The sequence below is a fragment of the Zophobas morio genome, unplaced genomic scaffold (assembly GCF_036711695.1).
Source record: "Zophobas morio isolate AGI-343-1 ecotype UQ-CSIRO unplaced genomic scaffold, CSIRO_AGI_Zmor_V1 ptg000108l, whole genome shotgun sequence".
Classification (NCBI taxonomy): domain Eukaryota; kingdom Metazoa; phylum Arthropoda; class Insecta; order Coleoptera; family Tenebrionidae; genus Zophobas; species Zophobas morio.
The window spans coordinates 1,696,992-1,718,624 of record NW_026972213.1 but is presented as its reverse complement, the minus strand read 5'-3'; the positions used below and the strand labels follow the sequence as shown (position 1 = coordinate 1,718,624).

The window sequence follows — 21,633 nt, the reverse complement described above, 5'->3', positions numbered from 1 at the left end:
TGTCCAAATTTTCCGGAAAATAATCCAGATCAGTGCACAGAAAATGTAATTTCACACACATATTAGCCTAAAATTTTAAATTTCTGCAGCCAGTTATGGGTGACAGCTACATACATGATTAATGCCCTTATTATGACCTTACAAGTTATTAATAACAGTTTCAAAAAAATTGACCGCTTGTGGTTCAGTTGCAATTATTATTCTTGATTATTTTCTGTGTGTAAGTTGCAGATGTGAAATATCGCAGTTTTTAACTTTTACTTTTCGAGTGGAAGCTAAGGAAGTATTGTAATAGGGTCCATCTGATAAATGGCTGCTTTCATGTTTTCTTGACGATTCATGACCCCTAAAGTACGAAAAAGTAGGTGCCATGTTTTCGTCTGTCAGTCGTCTGTCTGTGTCGATTTTCATTAGATAAAACATCTTTGAAACTACTGTAACAACTGTTGTCAAATTTTATATTTTATATAATTTATATAATTGATAATAAGATATTTCTACAGTTGTAGTTTATGAATCCGTGTTGAGTTTTTAACATAAAAATTCAGATTTTTGAAAAAAAAAAGTATAACATTTTGTAATGTAACTTTGAAAGTACTAAACCGAATGCTCTGAAATCTTGTAAACATTTTAACGTCATCGTAAGCATTGTAAATTGTTAATTAAAATTTATTCGTTTATCGCCTTTGAAAAAATTGAAAACGTCATCTCAAAATTTTGCCGAATAAATCCTATCTAAAATATGCAAAATATTATGAATGCGGCTTATCAACACATTAATATTTTTTAGAATTACTTATAGAGAGGCTGACTTAAAAAAAATAATGAATGAGGCAACGTCTCGCCACATGATCTCAAAAATTTGAATGCAGAATACTGTTATTATTAGTATTACAAGCAATTATTCAAATTCGTATATCGGTGTTCAGTTGAAAAAGTCATCAAGTTGGCCTTGATTTTTTGTGGAGTATATGTGTAACAAATAAAAATTGATTCGATGACAGATGACAACACGGAAATGTCAGTTATACACAACAATATGAATTATAAATCACATGCGTTTTTCACTTTCTTCTAACAAACAATCAACTCTAACTTGATGACTTTTTCAACTGAACACCCGTTACGTATATGTCCTTGTTAAAATGTTGATGACGTCATCACAAAATTTTAAAGGAAAAACTCCTTGAAATACACGCATAGCATGATTCTTTACCTGTATCTTGACAGACGACATATATTTATTTTAACTTATGGGGTTATCATAAAAAAAAACACTTCAGGGGCGAGGAAAATTCGATCTAAATAATTTTAGACCAACTTTTTAATGCAGGAGATGGAAATTTTTAGCAAATATATTTAAAACACTATACTCTCAATTCAATTCGAAGGGATAATAAACAAAATAGTTTCGGATTTACGCAAGATTTTTTGATAGATGTTGTTATCAGTACTTCATTTTATTACTATAATTTACTCTGTTTTTATTTTATTTTTTTAAATATATTTATTTTAAATTCAACACTCTATGTTTATACCTATGGTTGTGTGTTTTTAAATAATCTACTTAGAAGTAAAACAGCGGTTCTTAAAAAATGTATTATAATATTATAAATGTAAATGTTTTTATGAATTACTATTCAATTTAAAATCTCAGCATTGAACAGACTGAATAAATAAATAGTTGCTGTTTTCTACTGGTGTGTAACGCATAGTAAAAAATTGGTCGAAAGTTTTTTCATCAGAACTTCCCTCGCTCCTGCAGTACAATGAAACATATCCAGCATTTTCTCTGTCATAGTGAACTTTTCTACCTGCGATGGGTACCTGTACCTATTTAGATTAGTGCCTAATAGATTCATCCGCATTCGTGCCAGTGTGTTGACCAGTTCCCTTAAGTTTATGTTTCCGCGTGTTATTGTTTGCCATTTAAAAAAAAAAATTTAAAAACCACCCCCTTCTGAAGTGCGCATGTTACGCTACTGATTGACAGTCCGCTGTCAGGTTCTGATGACTCACCATGTTGAACTTAAAATAATCCATCGGTAACAACCCTTTCCTTCAACACTAGGTAATAGCAATTTGACGCTCAAGTATTTATGTTTATACATCGAAAGAATGTCACTGTAGAAAACAAAAAATTTTTGACGATGTCATCAACATCGATAATACTAGTCACAGCACAAAAGAAAAGTAGTCATAGCGTATTACCAGTGCAAGAAAAAACAAGGACACGTATATCAATTTGGAATGGTGCAGTGTAATCCTATAAATTACATTATTGTATTCCCAAAATTTTCTGAGAAAGTGGAGTGAGCTGTTCCTAATTTAATCAATTGAGTCATTCATTAAGTTTTGATTGATAAATCACAAGTAAAAACTCATCATATTTTGCACATTTTGGGTAGAATTTATTCGGCAAAATTTTGAGGTGACGTCATAAATTTTTTGGGGGAATAAACAGATGTTTTAATTAACAATTTACTAGGCTTACAATAACTAACACGTCTGCAATATTTCAAACTATTGATTTATTCAATAAAATAAATTGACTAATTCATTAATTTTTTTGTCACCCTGTATAAGCAAATCTAAAAAATATGAATGCAATGATAAATTACAAGTATAGACTGATTATATTTTGCAATTTTAGATAGGATTTATTCGGTAAAATTTTGAGACGACCTTATCAATTTTTTGGGGCTGATAAATAGTTACATTTTGATTAAAACGTTACCATGCTTACAATAACTTCAAAACGTCTACAAGATGTTAAAGTATTCAGTTTTGCAAGTCTTGATTTAATCAATAAAATATATTGACAGTCATTAATTTATTTTGCACATTTAAGATCAATTTTTTAAGGGGGATGAGCAAATACATTTTGACCAAAAATTTACCCTGGTTATGATAACTTTAAAATATCTTCAAGATTTCAAAGCATTCGGTTTTGCAGATTCCAAATTAAATTGCAAAGGGTTGTTTTATAATTTTGATTTTTTTTCCAAAAATCTGGACGTTTCGGGTAAGAACTCAATTCAGAGTCATAAACTAGATGTGTAGGGCTATGTTATTTTATATACTTTAAAATCCATTTTGCATGTACAATTTAGAAGTAACGTCATCACATTATTGGTGGGGACGATTAGACAGATTTTGTATAGCGTTTTACCATTTACATGATATTCCTAATATAAATACAAAATTTGACAACAATCGGCCCAGTACTTTCGGAGAGTATTTGTCTAATAAAAATCCAGGACGCCAGACAAACAGACGCACAGACGCACAGACCGACAGACGGACAGACAGACGGAAACGGGAAACTTATAGTAGAGGGTCGGCCGACGGACTCGATTACGCTCGGGAAGTAAAAATGGTCAAAGTTATTTGAATTGAACATATTTTTTAAACGAACGTCCTGTTTTATGAGGATAAACATTATAATTTGGATTCGTATCATGTAATACTAATAACAAATATATACTCGTATACTTATGATTTGAGCTAAATTTGATGAGCCGTTTTTGAAATATGAACAAAATAAATCAATTTTTTAGTCGTCTTGTGTCTTACTTCTTTTGTCTAGCAAAATAAATACTAATTGCATATGAGGGAGTATTTTTCGGTGAAAATTTATTTAATAATTTTTGAAAATAATTTAACTAACTTTGTGGCGTAGATAAAAATCATGTAAGAAGGATGCAAGACTGAAACACTAACGAGTCGATGGTACTATAAATTTCTCGTTGTAGCGTGCTCACTTATTTCATTGGCGTAGCAAGAAATATAGAAATATAGATTGCCTTTAAAAAATGGAAAAAAATCCAAAATTGAAATAAACTGCAGTAAAAATGTAAGATCCATTTGCAAGCAGTTTTCAGAGAATTCTCTTAGTGACCAACATCTTAAAATGTTTATATTTATTATGAAAAATTTTATTCTAATAAGTTAAGGATGGCATTCTTTAAACATGAAGAAATAATACCAAACATTTTGATTAAACTTGGAAATCATCCAAGTGGAGATTAAAACGAGCAACAATTTACATGTGTTCTTATGTAATATCTACCTGTTTTTTTTTTATTCATGGGTTTAGTAAATTCTAATAAATTTTATTTTTAAGGTGTTTTGCACACGCCAAGTTTTAACATTTTTTTATCAAAATATATTTATGAATAATGTATAGGTATCCAGTTTAAAATTAATGAATAAATTAATTTAATATGAAACCACATAAACACAAATTAAATATGTATACGAAAATTATAAACTGGAAAGAACAATAATTAAATAAAAAAAATATCTAAAGCATATTTAAATACTGGCAGTCTGATAAATATTTACATTCAGTGTAACACTAATTACAATTTTTACTCAAGGGTTTAAAAAAAAATCATTAACATTTTAACTTATTGCTCACAATAGTCATATATCTTTTAAGTGCAATAATTGTGACAATTTCAGTCAAATTAATGTATCACAATGTAATAGGAATATTCTCTAACAAATTATTAGTTATATAAATTGTGTACTTCATTTTAGTAAATAAGATTTCTGTAATATGATACAATGCAAAAATTCAGCTGTTGATTTTGATTCTTTTTTCTCTCACATACACATGCGCTATGCTGTACTTCAGAGGGGAGGACCATTCGGTGCGAGTAATTCCGAGATTTTTTCATGCCTTTTTTCTTCTATTGAAGGCAAGGAATGTGAATTTGTGTGGCTCCATCTCTAGAGAATCATCCTCTGCATGTCGCATATTTTTTTAGGGAATTGGCTTTACCTTTCGATCCGAATGGGGTAACTGAACCGTGTGACAAAAAAAGTGCAGACGCACATCGATACACAAAACGCAGTGAAGCGTTTATCTAGTAGCCGCCATCAGGCAAACTCTGCAGCAGCTGTACAGCATTTTAAATACGCTTTCACCCCTGTTATCTTAAATATTTTATAGCAGATTAGGTTGTATCTTGAAGAAAATCCACCACCCGTGACCTACATAAGAGCTAAGTGTTCAGAAATGGGATATGAAATGGATTTGTTAATACACCTGAGAAGTTTTTCTCGTTTTTTCCTTCTTTAAGGGAAGTTCTTGCCGCCAACTCTACAATAAATTTGATAAGTTGGGTAATTTCGCTAAATAAAAAACTTTGCTACACCCCAACACCGCGAGTTCAAAGTTTATATTCCGATGTAATAATTGATACTGTCTGCCCTAGTGCCTTTTACGACAATAGAATTATTATGAACGAACAAGGGCAAAAGGGAAACTGAAACGGTTGAGTTTTTACGTGGAAGATTCACAGATGGGTGTAATCTAAATGGTGACCTTCTAAATTAAAATTGGTCCACTACTTTATTTCTCTCCCTCTCTGCACTTTTTAGGGTTAACGAACCAGATAAATTTGTAATTAACCCTCGAAAACACTATTTCTCGCATTGAAAGCAAAATTCGTTACGTTTCATGCGTTAAGGGTGTATGCTTAATAATTACATTTTACAGGTGCGTTAAATTGAAAGCGAAGTTGTAAATGGCAAGCAATTTTGGTTACGATCTATAGATAAAGGATTACTACCCGATTTGTAGTTTATAATTTATTTTAAACTTCGTAACCCTATGTACGTGATTAAATTAATTATTTATTGTTAAAACTATGTTAATAGAAAGTTTACACCAATAAATAATAATTGCTTAAGCACAATTATCAGTTATATTAAGTGAGAGGTTTGTTTCCTTTTAACGTTAAGAATATTGGAGAAATTTGTGTCATGGATATTGCGAAAGTTATAATGATACCGTTTTTTTCTTGTTTTCCTCTGAATTAAATACTGTTGTTTTGGTAAACTAATAAGGCTCCAAAGTGGTCAGTATAAATAAAAAAATCTAGATTGTTCTTAACACTGTACAAACTGAGTAAAACACTTTTTCGTGGGGACAAATATATTAATTTGGAGATGTACAGTGTAATAATAATTTAACAAGGGCACTGTGTTGCAGAATTCCAGAAAACTGAGTTAAAATAAATTGGGGATGCCGGGGATCGAACCCGAAATCCCTTACATTCAAAGTGAATGTTCCACCAGTACAGTGTGCAAGATTTCGCATATCGCATTTTATAAATTTAAACTATCCTTTAAAGATAAAAATATTGGTATATTGTTAAACAATAAATAAAGTAGCGTATTGTAATATGAAATGAGATTATTAAGCAAAATTTTGAGATGACGTCACCATGGTCTTATTTACTTAGAATTTTAGTAATTACTTTTGGCCAAGCAAAATCTACTTCAAGGAAGGACTGATCTTATTTGTAACAAAAGCTGGAAAATTTTAAAATTTCTTTGGTCCCTGCTTCTGTTAAATATTGCTACCTGAGATCTAAATCCTGTGTACAAAAAGTGAAAAACAGGCTAAAGACGGTTCGCGTTTGTAGCAAACGGTTAAATTAATTCTTAATTCTCTGTTATCTCTTACTAATCCGACAGATTTGAGGTTACAGTGAGGCATAATACAAATCTTACGGTTTAATTAGTGAACAGATCCATTTGATCTTTACTGTACTATTTTAGAATGCCCATTTAATGCATTTAAAATGTTAGTTTAAAGTATCAGTTGACTTCATCCCTGGAAATAAAAACAACCCACACTAAAAATACTTTACATATTTAATAGGAACACAGCACAAAAAACGAATATGTTCCCCATTCTGCTCTCCTTCCCTGTGTGTCATCTATCTTGAAAAAGCTATTTTTTTGTACTTTTCGGTCACATTAAACCACTTAATGACAGGTTATATTTTACATTCTGGTCATCTTGTCGTTTATAATGGGAAATGTGAGACCAGTCGGAGACTTGGAGGAGATCCAACAATCTCACGGTGAATTATTTCCTATATAAGGCAACCGAAACTTTACAAAATAGCATTTCCCGAATTAAATTAACCCTGAGCAATTTCGAATAGACCAGCATGATGACAGGACTTATATACGTTTGATGAATTAAATGCGACTGATGCGGTTTGAGCGATTTGTACCGGAAATAGTAGTGATTAACAAGACGGTCTGAGCTGACCCTTATAAATATTAAAGCCTGAAGGGGTTGTAATGGCAAAGTGAGGAATCGTTTCCGATGGAATCCTGGCAGGTGGTCGAAAGTTTCAATTTAGCTTGATTAGAACAATCCAATCCGAACAATTTTTTCAAAAGCCTCCAATCGGAGAGTTTATGTATCCATGAACATGCAAACGAACTAGCTAGAGAACCGTGAAAACGCCATTGTACGGAATTAATTAAGCCTGAAGGAAACTGGGCATAAAATTGAAGTCTTAAAAAGTGCATAGCGGTGATTGCATTTAACGTGGAATGATGTGCACTGCAGGAAGATATATAATTAACGGTGCGATAATACGTATTCGACCTCGTTAGCGAGATAAATAGGACAGAAATGGAAGAGTTTACGCTTTCATTTTTGCTTTTTTTAGAAAAATAGGGGGAAAGATTGGCGAAAATGTTTTAAATGCTCCCTTAGAACTTTCAATCGACGTGATACTCCCATTGTTGCTGGCTTTAGAAACCTTCTTTTGATCTAAGATCTTCATTTCCTCATCACGTCGACACTCTAATTTATTTCAGTTAGGTAACTTAAAAAACTCTCCGATTTTTCTTTTATTTGCTCCTTTTATTATCGTTAAATGAAAGTGCTTTTAATACCCGTGATCTTCGTTGAATGTCGCATATTCACGTCTCACTAACTGGGCGATTAAATTGTTTAAAATGAATTAAAAAAAATTGGTCTAAAGAGTTTAGACAGTACTTCCCTCGCTGTCGGAAACTTGACGACTGCATGCCTATTGTGTTTTTTTTCTCATTACATTTTTGTAGTGGGAATTTAAAAAAAAATTGCGATGACGTCATCAACATTTTTGCAAGGACACGTATATCAGTTGGGATAGATGTAGTGTAATACTAAGAATAAAATTATTATATTCTCAAATTTTTGGGAAAATGAATTGGGTTGTTTGAATATTGATTTGTAATAATCAATAAAATAACGAAACAATTTACTCACGTATACCTACGTATCAGAGGCAACTGAAAATCGTGTATGTATAAACATTCTTAATTTAAGATGACAGGCGTAACAGCATACATGAGAGCCAAACAGAGAAACTGTAAACAAAACGACCGTCGGTTTTATTGCTTCGACTTCCGCTTATTATATAAAACATTGGGTTTTATTTTAATTCTTGACGGTGAAATTCACAATTGGTTGATTATAAACATTCTATTTCACATTCGCGGAATCAAGTGAACGCATAAAACAAATGCAGGTCTGTAATGTTAAAGTCGATGTAAATAAGCGTGCTACCCTTATGTTTCAACCGAGTTTTTCCTTTAACAAATTTTGTGTCTACCAAATTGGGTTGGTTGGGGTGTAATACTAATAATAAGTGTTGCCTTTAATTTAATCAATAAAATAAATTGACTTCATTAATTTTTTTGAACCACCTCTTAAGAAAATCTAAAAAATATGAATGGAATGATAAATCACAAGTACAAACTCATCATATTTTTTGCATTTTAGATAGGATTTATTCAGCAAAATTTAAGGGTGACGTCATCAATTTTTTTAGGAGGGATGAACAAATACATTTTGAACAAAAATTTACCATGCTTATGATAATTTTAAAATGTCTTCAAGATTTCGAAGCATTCGGTTTTGTAGTTCCTGAGTAAATCAGTAAAATAAATTTACGCTTTCATTTATTTTCTTGAATCACCCTGTATATGCAAATCCAAAAAATATGAATGGAGTGATAGATCACAAGTACAGACTGATCATATTTTGTACATTTTAGATATGATTTATTCGGCAAATTTTCGAGCTGACGTCATCAAGTTTTTGGAGGGGATAAGCAAATATATTTTGACTAAACATTTATTATGCCCTTTATAACCTTAAAACATCTGCAAGATGTCAGAGCATTCCGTTTTGTAGTTCCTGATTAAATCAATAAAATATATTTACGCATTCATTAATTTTTTTGAGTCACTCTGTATATGCAAATCCAAAAAATATGAATGGAGTGATAAATGACAAGTACAGGCTCATCATATTTTGTACATTTTAGATATGATTTATTCCACAAACTTTTGAGATGACGTCATTAAGTTTTTGGAGGGGATAAGCAAATATTTTTTGACTAAAGATTTATGATGCTCTTTATAGCCTTAAAACATCTGCAACATTTCGAAGCATTCTGGTTAGCAGATTAAAAATTAAGTTTCAAAATGTTGTTTTATAATTTTGATTTTTTTTCCAAAAATCTGGACGTTTCGGGTGAAAAGTCGATTCAGAGTTGTAAACTACATGTGTAGGACTATGTTATTTTATACAATTGAAAACCCATTTACTATGTACAATTTTGAAGTGACGTCATCGCATTAGTGGTGGGGATGATTAGACAAATTTTGGTTAGCGTTTTACCATCTACATGATATTCTTAATATAAGTACAAAATTTCACAACAATCGGTCGGGTACTTTCGGAGATTATCTGTCTAATAAAAATCCGGGACAACAGACGGACAGACGGACGGACAGACAGACGGAAATGGGAGACCTATTTCTTCGTCTTCTAGGGGTCATGAAAGATCGAGAAAACGTAAAAGTAGAGAGTCGGCCGACGGACTCGATTACAATACTTCCTTAGCTTACGCTCGGGAAGTAAAAAGTATAAAGTAAATAATTCCTCGGATAGGTAAGGACAGAAGGTAAATAATGTGCAAGAGCGTCGGGGTTTGGGATAAATTCCGGGAATAGGTAAGTTCCCAATAACATCATCGACTATTATGGATGATGCAATTTCAAATTATGTTGCCCATTGTAATAATTACAAGGACCTTTCCCTACTCTAATAAAAAGTGCGGCTTGTTTATATGTCATCACTTAAACAGATGAATCAGTCTTTAAATAAAATAAATACATCCTGAAATGTAGACGCCATATTTAACAACCTGCGCCGATGTTGGGAAGATTTATATTAACCCTTTATTTCTGAAGACTTATTTGGTCTTGTTCTCGTCTTCTTCATGTTTATCTGTTTTGAAATTATTTTATCTTTAACGTTTAATGACATATCTCAACTTTAAACGGAAGATTGTATCTATGTTTTCCAACAAGTTTAAAGAAAACCACAAAAACAAATTTTGCACAATACAAACATCACAATCGCAAAATTTATCAAATGTTAAAAACACAACAGAACAACAAACATTAACCACAACCAAATATTGCTACCAGCATGTATAAGTAGCGTATGAATCTATCAACAAAATATTTGTATTTTCGCGGAAATTCTAACAGTTTTGCCGCTCTTGCCAAAGAAGAAACTAACTTATACGTTTTCTTCTATTTCAAGTGAATTCCAAGGGTGCTTCGTCTAGTGTCAAAAGAACTTCGTCATGACTGACTGCTCCTCATCGCTCGTTTGCCACTCCCTCGGCGAACACATAACCCCCTCTACCTTGGTAAAGCAAAACACGCAGTGGTACCCGGAAAACTATAACTCCATCATCATAGTGAACCCTGCATCTTCGCTTGTTCTCGACGCTAGCCAGTACCACACGCAACTCCAACAATATACAGGGAGTCCACTTCAGCTTTGGCGCTTTGAGCGTACTGAGACGGGCAACTTCTTGATAAAGAATGTTGGTAACCAGTAAGTAAAAAAAATAAATATCTACGTGCTGATACCATTTTTTTCATTTTTGTTTGTTAGGAGATATTTGCAAGTACAGGGTGATGCCACAAATGGTAAGGGAATATTCACCGAGGGAAAAAGCGGGGGACCGAGTCAGCAGTGGCAGTATAATCATCTTGAGCAGACGATAACAAATTCAGCTAGTGGTAGAGCGTTAGATATACAAGGATTTAATTTTATTGCAGGGGCTGGGATAGAAATTTATGATAAACATGCTGGAACTAATCAGAGGTTTTCTCTGCAATATAAAAAGGTTGATTAAAGATAAAGCACAAATTCCAATTACGATATATGGAAATAGTTGTATTTTTACAGGTTACAAAATTTTATCCAATAAGTATCTCGTAGTATTTGTTTTTATTTAAATGTCATGATTCAAACAAATAAATAGTTATTATATAATCTTGAAATAGTTATTTTAGTGTTGCATTTTCGTTAAAACACATTCGAATTCGTATACGAAATATGTCCTTCCTACAACTCCTATTAACTTCAAAATATATATAAAAAAAGAAATGTGGTGTCGTGGGACACCAGGTAGGAACGAAGTTCCTTCGGCTAATGTAGAATCGACACAATTTGCAAAAAAAAAACGTGCTCAATTTTATGTAGGTTTTCTTGATTTTTCTCTTAAATTTTGCTGATTAGTTTTTATTTAAGTGCAGGAAAATATTTAGGAAATTCAGTATTTTAGGAAATAATAAATTACGTAAAATAGGTAGAATTATCAAAATATATATATATTTAAATGTTTGAAATTGAAGGGAGAATTTGTTTTAATTATTTAAAAAAATAATCAATAAACTTTTTAAATATTGTCACTAGTTTAGAGGATATCTTTGCTTTATATCGTAACTTTCTTGCTTATTTTCATTTTTTTTAGCTTTTTCGCGTTCCCTATACGCTTTTTGATACTCTGCTTTGCCATTGTTACTATATTTATTATTGTTTTAACGATTTGAAATTGTATGAAAATAAACGTGGCTACTCACGAGTAAAATGTATCTATAATGTGCGTATTCGCCACGTGCTTGTCCATGAATTCATGAGTATATACTATGCATTGGCGGGGTGGAGTGGTAAAAGAGAGAGAAGGGATGAGAGAACGAAAAGTGTTTAGGACATTTTTTATATTTTGTCGGTGCGGTCTCCACGTGTTGGCGGTGTCTTTGTAAGGCAGCTGCACGTGTGCGGACCTTCAATCTTGTGTGGCGGCACAATAACACGTCGGTAAGCAGAGTATAAATAAGTCGTTTCGTGGTGTAGTGGTCAGCATACCTGCCCGGAGAGCAAGGAAACGTGGGTTCGAATCCCACCGAGGCACAACATTTTTTCTCTGCTTACCTACACCTGTAAGGCGGCCGCCGTCTGAAGTGCGGCTCGCACCACCTCTGGTCGCGCCTGCGCACGTATCATTTAACGGTTTTATTCCACGGAGTTTTCGTTACGGTTTTAGGATCACATTTGTTTCAGTTCGGTCGTGCAGCAAAATTCCTATCTCCTCCAAGCCTGCCGTAAGGAACTTCGTTCCAAAAACTTGCAAAAACCGCTTTAAACAGAGTTACCAGGGTCCCGCCTATGTAAATATCGCTCTTGTTTCGAGACCACGATGATATTAATTTAACTGATGATAATGTTCAATGTTGTTTCCTTCAAAATGGATTGATGTTTAAGATTAGTCTAAATGACTCTACTGACTACTTTAAAATCTCGAGTGAGGATTTGTGAAGAGTGAATGGACTTGATTCTTCTTGTTTAAAAGTTTTTGTAGTTTTTGGGTTATCCTATAAAAAAACACTAAAAAAGAATCAAGTTTTATCAAATTATCATATTGGGACTTAATCTTTATAAAATAGCATTTTCTATATAGGGTTTTTATAAATGATTCCAAGGCGTAGTTGGCCATAGATTTTAAAAATCCCGCTTCGCTGAAAGTAATATACCTCATGACAGTTCTCATTTGTCATTAATGTCATTTGTAACCTGTCATTTAAAATCATCATTTTTATTGTTTTAACGTTCTTCATGTGTGAATTACAGTAATTTTCGTTGATCCAAGCTCAAACCAACAAAATACTCGTTTTCAAAGAGACACTTTCATTGTTATGTCTTGTTATCGCAATGAGACATTTGTAAATGAAGAGTCAGTGTATTCTGTAACCGATACGCAAGAATATCTAGCAAAAAACGTGATTTAATAATTTAAGAAACATTTGTTCGATCTGGCAGTGTCAACAAAGGGAAATCTCCTGGAAGACTTTCAGTATCTGAGGAAGTTGTAGATGATTTGAGACGACTTGAGTAGAATCCATAAACATCTTTGACAAGATTTCATGAACAGTGAGGAGTTCCTATTGCAACATGAAATTGAACAATGGGTATTGACGAAAGGATTGCAGAACATTTTTGAAATTAAAAGGAGAGTGAACATGTGCCTTGAACAAAGTGGTTAACATTTTCAACATTTACTGTGATATTTAACAGCAATAAATTTGTTCCTTGTAATAAATTAGTTTTATTTTTTAATAAGATATGAAACATTTGGGGAACCAGTTATACAGACGCGTGTGGTATTTGTCGTGCGTCCTCGGCCATTTAGTAAAGTGCAAAATTGAGAGGCGACACGAATTCATGACCTACTTCGACCCTATAATCGTTTGTAGAAACGCTGTATTTAACCTATATGTAAGAAGAAATTTTGAGATTCATATTTTTATCAATTTTACTAGAATGTTTGGTTTTTCGAATCAAAAATGAATGTTGTGCTAGAAACAGATATCAAGTATTTTTGGTTTTCGCTTTTTAGTAAGAACAGTAAAAATAATTAGGAGTATTTGTTAATAAACACCACTTAAACAAGGATTGATCAAAATATTGTAAATTTTCAGCCTTCAAATTATAAGAAACATGGGAGAATGAGAATCAGTTCTCTTTTTTTCGACACATATTGTAGATACATTAAGTTTTTAGCAGTAATAAAAAATAGTTTTATCTTGTATTTTATGTGACAATGTTATTTGCTTCATAAACTGTTTTTGTGTAAGCCTTCGTACATAGAGATTATTCATATTATTATACATGTGTAATAAGTAGAGAGCGGATTTCTGTCGGGCTAGACAAGGCCAAACTCGGTACGGCTCGTACGGGATGGGAATTTATTGCAGTTACCGGCTGCACTTCGTTTATTTGAGATTAGAATAACGCTGCTTCGTTGCACTCTGCTGTTAATTCCAGTTCTCATTTACTTAGCCGTTTGATTAATAAATCGTTATTTGTATTTATGGAATCAAGTGACAATTAAATTCGGTGATTACCTATCACCCGCTACTGAGTCCCGGCGATGCAGCGCGTCCCCACCTATATCGTGACGTAGCCCGACAGAAATCCGCTGTCTAGTAATAAGACGCTTTATTGTCGCACAACGAGTGAAACGCAGCTACAGTATATCTTAATAAACGAGTATAATAGGTATACTATTTTTAGCTTACGCTCAGAAAGTATTTAATGTCACAGGGTCCATTCGGCGATTCGCTACTTTCATGTTTTCTGGACGTTTCATGACCCCTACTGCATGTTTCCGTCTGTCTGTCTGTCGTCTGTCGTCTATGAAACTACCGGACTGATTGTTGTCAAATTTTAAATGTATGTTAGGAACATCGTGTAGATGCGAAAACGCTAACTAAAATTTGTTTACTCACTCCTAGCAACAATTTGATGCGTCACGTCAATATTTTGCTTTGTAACTACTATTTAGATTATTTAAAATAACTTTTTCCTGTACTTGTGGTTTATGAATTCGCCTTGATTTTTAATCATAACCACCTTTAAAAATGTGTGTGCAATATTTGCCACATGGTTCATGTAACCGACACTTCGCTCACGTACGAAACGAGTAGTCGAGTGATTAATGAAATTGAGCAACTTGAACCCTGCGCGGATGGGTTCGAATTCCATCTTTGTCGAAATTTTTTTTCGAAGACATTAAATTTGTTTGAATGTTTAACTTCAGGTACGTGGAAAGGTTTGTCTAAATAACTTTAACCCACGTTTTTTTGTATTGTTCACGATTTTATGGAAAAATGGAAAATCCGGTTTATTATTTAGGGCTTTTTTCAGGTGCAACTGAACAGGTGGCTGGCCGTTGCCAAGTTATAAATTGCAATTGGTAAATTCAGTTTAAACTGTAAATCCTCGGTTGTGGTTGAAGCCTATATCGAGATAACTATTATATTGAAAATGCTTCCATATTCAGCTTTAGTATTCAGCACGAGCTCTCTATGACTAACCTTGATTACAAGTGTACTAGAAAATTCGGATATCGGAGGCAATGCTAAGTACCAGCAAAATGTTTTTACTCAAGATTGCGAAAAACTATCTGGCTTTGTGTGGTTGTTTGTGTTGTGTTTATTTGATGGAATAAAATCGAACTTACAGTAATTAGTGAAATATATAGTTAGGTTCATAAAATAGTGCTATGACTAATTGACTTTTGGTCATTTACATTCTCGATGGTCACTGGATCCGTTTTCAACAAAATCATTTGTTACATAATGCCAAATTTCTGCAATTGACTGTGACTGCAGAGAAGCAAGCTTCCAATTAGACGATGAGGAAACCCTCTAATTAACTTTACGGTAAGCTTAAATTCCGTGATCTTTCACCCCATTCTACCCCAAATAATGATAATAATGAAACAGGAGGTTATCTCACTGTGCTTTTGCAAAGAAAAAGTTCAAAAAGGACAGTGACACGAGCAATGGAAAAGTTTCCACAGTTTCTCGTAATTTTTTAAATAATATAGCATAAATAATATATCTCATATAAAGCTGTTAAGAACCTAATAGAGGTATTTAAATAAGTTTAAACTTCTCCACTTTCGTTAGTGGAAGCACCTTGATCAAATTTATGTATAATTAATTCAATTCTATTTCTCGTTTTACCATTACTAACACCTTCCCATATTAAAAGCGACGTCAAACGGAAACCCTAAAATAGATTATCGATTCTGGCTGTTTTTTATTATGTCAAATCCCTGACTTTATACTTGTATTCGACTTCAACAGTTCGAAAAAATTTCAATAACGACGTCGTAACAAATTGTTTTATGTGTTACTCGAGAGACTTCAAAGCATTTTCGCTAAAACCATCTGAAGTATGAAAACGATTTTTTAGTGGAAGAGATAAGATGTTTATCCAAGTTTGTTTGTGAATAGTTGCAACGAAATTTCTTCAAAAACCGTAAAACTACTGTTTGGAAAATACGTCATTCGAATGGCACTGAGTGAGCTGATTTAAGAGGGTACTTAAAGAAATTGCGTCAACAGCTACTATACACTTACATATTTTTTAATTTTAGAAGTTCTGTTGACACATTTCTCTATAAAATTTTACTTTACTTTTACTTAATTTCAAACGCATTTTTAACAGACAGAACAATGCTGAAATAAAATTTGATAAAAACTTCCGAAAAGTTTTTACACTGTAGGAGCAACTCTGAAATTTCTTGGACGTCAGAATGATGACCTCATTGACATTTTTCAAATAAAAGCGATGCTTTTTGTTATATATATTTATCTAAAAATATGACACTATTATTTTGTTTTAAAACGTTTGGTAATTTGTGTGTGTGTGAGAGAGAGGTTTTTCCCATGATTTCTGGTAAAACTGTTAAATACCAGTACGAAAATTTTGTCGGTATTAAAGAGAGATCACTACTATGGCTCAGATTTTAGTTACACATTCTGAATACAGTTTATTTACGGTAGCTGTATCTTAGTGGCTTTCGCATCCATTTGTGTGGAAACCGATGAAAAGATTACCTTTTTAAAACCTTTTCTACAAAAAGCGTAACATTTAATCCACTTATACGCAAGGTTTCAAATTCTATATTGATATAATGTTTTTATTTCATTTTATTTTAGGCTTGAGTGTTTTATGAAAGCTTATAATGTTAAAAAATACAGAACAGACTGATAAAAATAACGAATTACACTTGCAATAATACGAGAAGAAATATATAACTTTAGCATTCTATAAATGTTTTAGTTTGACCTTCCACAATATTGTGGCGTTAAGAGTTCGACTGGACTGAACAGTCCGCAAAAGCAAGTTTTACGGTTAACGAATATATTTTCACTTGCTTAGTGTGTAAGCTTTTCTCTCGTTCCTTCTCTACGGTGTTGCAAGTAATTGGAACAAAGTGAAAAACTTATAGCTTCAAGTTCATACCTAAATTAATTAAAAATAAGAAAGTTCGAGTTTGGGGAAAGCGTCTGAAAACAAGTAAATAAACAAAAAGTAGATGCCTACACCTAATTTTGCTTATGAAAGAAGTTTGCTAATTTAAGATCATATTGCAAAGTTTTTATTGAGCCAGAAAAATTAATATTGTCGTACATTGAGAATGCTAAGCGTTACAATAAACCAGTAATTCAATTGTACAATAATAATAGACATTTTTTTTATTAGTGAAATAAGATGAAAAGAATCGTCATGTAAAAAAATGGTTGAAAGCGTTTTCGAAAAATTATAAAATTTGATTTTACGAATTTTATTTTTTATGAGATCCCCTATAAACTGATATAAACAATAAGTAATGTTAAAGTAAATGTATATATTTTTTGCAAGGACACGTATATTTCGGCTTAGATTGGTACAGTGTAATAACAGTATTGTATTCCCAAATTTTCGGGAAAATGGAGTGAGTCGTTCTTTACTTGATCAATTAAATAAATTGATCCATTATTAATTTTTTTAGCAAATATAACACATATGAATGCATCAATGATAAGTCACAAGCATAGAGAGATAATATTTTGCATAATTCAGAGAGGATTTGTTCGAGAAAATTTTGAGACGACGTCATAAATTTTTTGGAAGGGGATAAATGAATATATTTTGATTAACGATTTAAAATGCTATGTCAAATGTTTCCAAGATTGCAGAGCATTTGGTTTTAATTTTTTATGACCTTGCATAAGCAAATATAAAAAATATATATTAATGCAACAGTATAGACTGATCATATTTTGCAATTTTAGATAGAATTTATTTGGCAAAATTTTGAGATGACGTCGTCACTTTTTTGGTAGGGACAAGCAAATATATTTCGATTAAAAGTTTATATTGCCTATGATAGCATCTCGTCGCCTGAGAACTTGTTTGATCCACAGATCGGAGCGCGCTCAGGCCAATGTCAACTCTAAGCGTAAAGAATTTCTGCGGGAAATAGGTATTATTTAGATGACTCGATTTTGACATGCTATTTTTTTTGTTTAACTATGAATCAATTCTTCAATTGTGTTTGATACTACTTTTCGAATTTTTATTTTTTTGATTTTTTGATGTTTGGACTTCCCCATTTTTCAATTTCACGGTATTTTAATTTTTCAATGTTTTAAATTTTAGATTTTTAGATTTTTCGATTTTTCAGTTCTTCAATATTTTTTAAGTTTTCAAATTTTGAAGTTTCCGAATTTTCAGTTTTCCGATTTCTCAATTAATCTATTTTTTATTTTCCCCATTTCTCGACTTTGCTTTTTTGACTTTACGATTTCTCAATTTTTCAATTTTTTAATTTCCGAATTTTTGGATATTTCGTTCAATTTTGTGATATTTCAGTTTTCGATTCTTCAGTTTTTCTTTTATTTTTCAATTTTTCGATATTTTAGTTTTGGGATTTTTTAATATTTCGACTTTTCGATTTCGCCACTTTTTACTTTTTTGATTTTCAATTTTTCGTTTTTTAAACTTTTAATTCTTCGACTGTTTTATACTCGATTTCTCAATTTTTCAACTTTTCGATGTTTTAATTTTTTAAATTTTTAAAATTTTATATTTTTCCATTTCTTGAGTTCTTCTATATTTCAAATTTTCAATTTTCGGCATTTTTAAATTATCGAAATATAAATAGGCCAAAAATGGACAAATTGATAAATCAAAACATCGAAACATCCGAATCTCGATAAATCGGAAAATTGAAAAATTAAAATATCGAAAAGTTGAAAAATTGAGAAATCGAGAGATAAAACAGTCGAAAAATTGAAAACTCGAAAGTTTACAAAACGAAAAACTAAAAATCCAAAAAATAAAAAATAGAAAAAGCGAAAAATCCAGAAGTCGAAAAAGCGAAAAGTCGGAGAATCGAAATATTGAACAATCCCAAAACTGAAAGAAATATCCAAAAATTGAGAAATTAAAAAATTGGAAAAACCCAAAAAACAAAGTCGAAAAATCGAAAAATTGAAGAATTGAAAAATCGAAACTTTGAGAAGTCGAGAAATGGGAAAAAATCGAGGCCGTGAAGAAGATCATTTCTGGCCGATCTGAAGTCGCCTAAAAAATAGATTAATTCAGAAATCGGAAAACTGAAAATTTAGCAACGTCACAATTTGAAAAATTGAAAAATAAAAATATTGAAAACTGAAGAATAAAAAAATCGAGAAATCTAAAAATCCGAAGTTTAAAATATTGAACAATTAAAATATCGCAAAATTGAAAAATCGAGAAGCCCAACAAAAAATCAAAAAATAACAATTTGAAAATTTAAAATTTAAAAATCGAAAAATTGAGAAGTGGAAAAAATTGAAAAATTGAAAAATCGGATAACTGAAAAATCGAAACATCCAAAAATTGGAAAATCCAAAAAAACGAAAAGCCCAAATGTCAAAAATCGAAAAACCGAGAATCCAAAAACCGAAACATCGAAAAATTCAAAAACTGAGACATCGAGAAATCGAAAAACCAGAGGATCGAAAAATCGAGGACCCGAAAGCCGAGAAGAAGAGTTAATAATTGAGAAATTGATACATCGAAAAATTAAACAATCAAAATATCGAAACATCTGAATTCGATAAATTGAGAAATGAAAAAATTGAAAATTCGAAAAATTTAAAAATTCGGAAAGTTGAAAAATTAAAAACTCGAGAATTCGAAAAACTTGGAATTTTAAAAAGTGAAAATTCAAAACATCGAAAAGTTGAAAAATTGAGAAATCGAAGTTATAAAACAGGCGAAAAATTGAAAAATCTAAGGTTTCACGAAAAATTAAAAAGCAAAAAAGCCAAAAATCGAAAAATCAAAAAATCCAGGAGTCAAAAAATCGAAAAGTCGAAAAATCGAAAAATTGAAAAATTCCAAAACCTGAAAAATCGAAAACTTGAAGAATTGAAGGAGTGAAAAATCGAAACTTTGGGAAGTCGAGAAATGTGAAAATAAAAGAAAGATTACTTCAGAAATCGGGAAACTGAAAATTTAGAAACGTCAATATTTGAAAAATTGAAGAGGACAAAAGTTGAGAAATCGTATCATTGAAACATCGGAAAATTGACAAATCGAAAAATAAAAAAATCGAGAAATCGAAAGTTTGAAGAATGAAAAAATTGGAAGAGTCCAAAATTGAAGTATTGAAAAATTGAGACATTTACAGTTCAAAAATCCAGAAATCGAAAAGCCGAAAAATCTCAAAAGCGTATTTATAAACCACAAGTTCAGGACTGTGCTACTTTCTAACATTTAAGTAACATTTGTTCGACAAAATTGTAAGATGACATCATCAATTCCTGGGGGGCATGAACGGATAAATTTTGACTAACGCTTTAAAATGGTTCCAATCACTATAATTTGGAAAATGCTGTTGATTTTTTTCCAAAAATCTTGACGTCTAAGGCAAAAACTCAACCCAGATTCATAAATTGTTAACGGGGCATATAAAATTTAAATTACATCTACTATTATAAAATTTGGAGACTACGTCATTTCATTGTTGGTGATAAATTTTGGTGAGCGTTTTACCATTTGAAATGTAAATTTAATTTTATCATTCGGGAACATATTATATATTAAATCATTAAGATGTTGAAGAACTTATTCGTTGTAAAGTCCGACCAGATGGTCGAAGCGGGTTAGTTTTTCGTAGTGGATGTGTATCAGATCAGCCCTAACGAAGTTGGCTTATACGTAGATAAATCGCTTAGAGTCGATATTGGCATGAGTGCGTTCTAGTCTGCAGGTCAAACAAGTTCGTATTCTGTTTTATTTGTGTACAGTGCGAAATATACTATCCATCCATATTAAACTTGAAGGTGAGATTATTTCTAATTTTTCACAAAAATGTGGATCTTTTGAGCTTTACATTCAGTAAGGGTAAGTATCAATTTTAGTTCTTCCTCGTATTGTTACTTTTAAATATAGCAGTCAATTAATGCAGTTAATTTCAAATTTCCATCTCTTAATATACCTTTGGTTGTCCACCAGTGCGTTAAAAAGTTAGTCACTTTGATAGGCACTGAGGTGTGAAAAATTGACATCCTCTGTTTTAATTCTCCGTATTGTTCCAGTTAGATTGTTTATGAGATGGATGTTATCAGTAAAGGTTCTATACATGTCAATACTTCTAGTTAAAAAGTGTGTTAAATTTAACAGTTTTTACGCGGAAATTTTAGGATGGAAAAAATTATACATGACATCACAGAAAGACAGAGATGCTGTACCAAAAGGCTGATGGAAATTGTGTTACTAGACTTTAGGTACTACATATATCTCAGATAATATTTTTCAAGCTTTTAAACCATAGGTTGACATTCAACGTTTTAAAGCACAAAGGATAAGATGATAAAACCGGGAGCTGACTGACAAATGCAGATGATGTGCAAATTACATATTTAGTTTCCTATCTTTATTTATATGAAATTTAAGATTTGGGAATTTCAAACTTTCGTGGAGTAACCGAAAATTGTCCTATTCAGCATAGTTTCACACCTACATAATCAAGTGTGTCACCACAAACCACTGTTGTAATTGAAAAATAAAAAATTAAAGTCTATATTTTATTACACACCTTGATTAACAAGTACTGTTTGCGTTGG

At 31.9% G+C, this 21,633-nt stretch overlaps 2 protein-coding genes across 5 annotated transcripts in view; one reads left to right on the top strand and one right to left on the bottom strand.

Annotated features, from left to right (window-relative positions):
- LOC135144639 (zwei Ig domain protein zig-8-like) overlaps positions 1-21,633 on the bottom strand; it is a 412,694-nt gene that overhangs the window by 60,341 nt on the left and 330,720 nt on the right. The window lies entirely within an intron of this gene.
- On the top strand, positions 10,398-11,143 carry LOC135144779 (clotting factor G alpha subunit-like). The gene is made up of 2 exons (XM_064076856.1): positions 10,398-10,726; positions 10,787-11,143. Exons 1-2 carry the CDS (start codon positions 10,470-10,472, stop codon positions 11,028-11,030), a joined length of 501 nt encoding a protein of 166 aa, XP_063932926.1. The 5' UTR covers positions 10,398-10,469; the 3' UTR covers positions 11,031-11,143.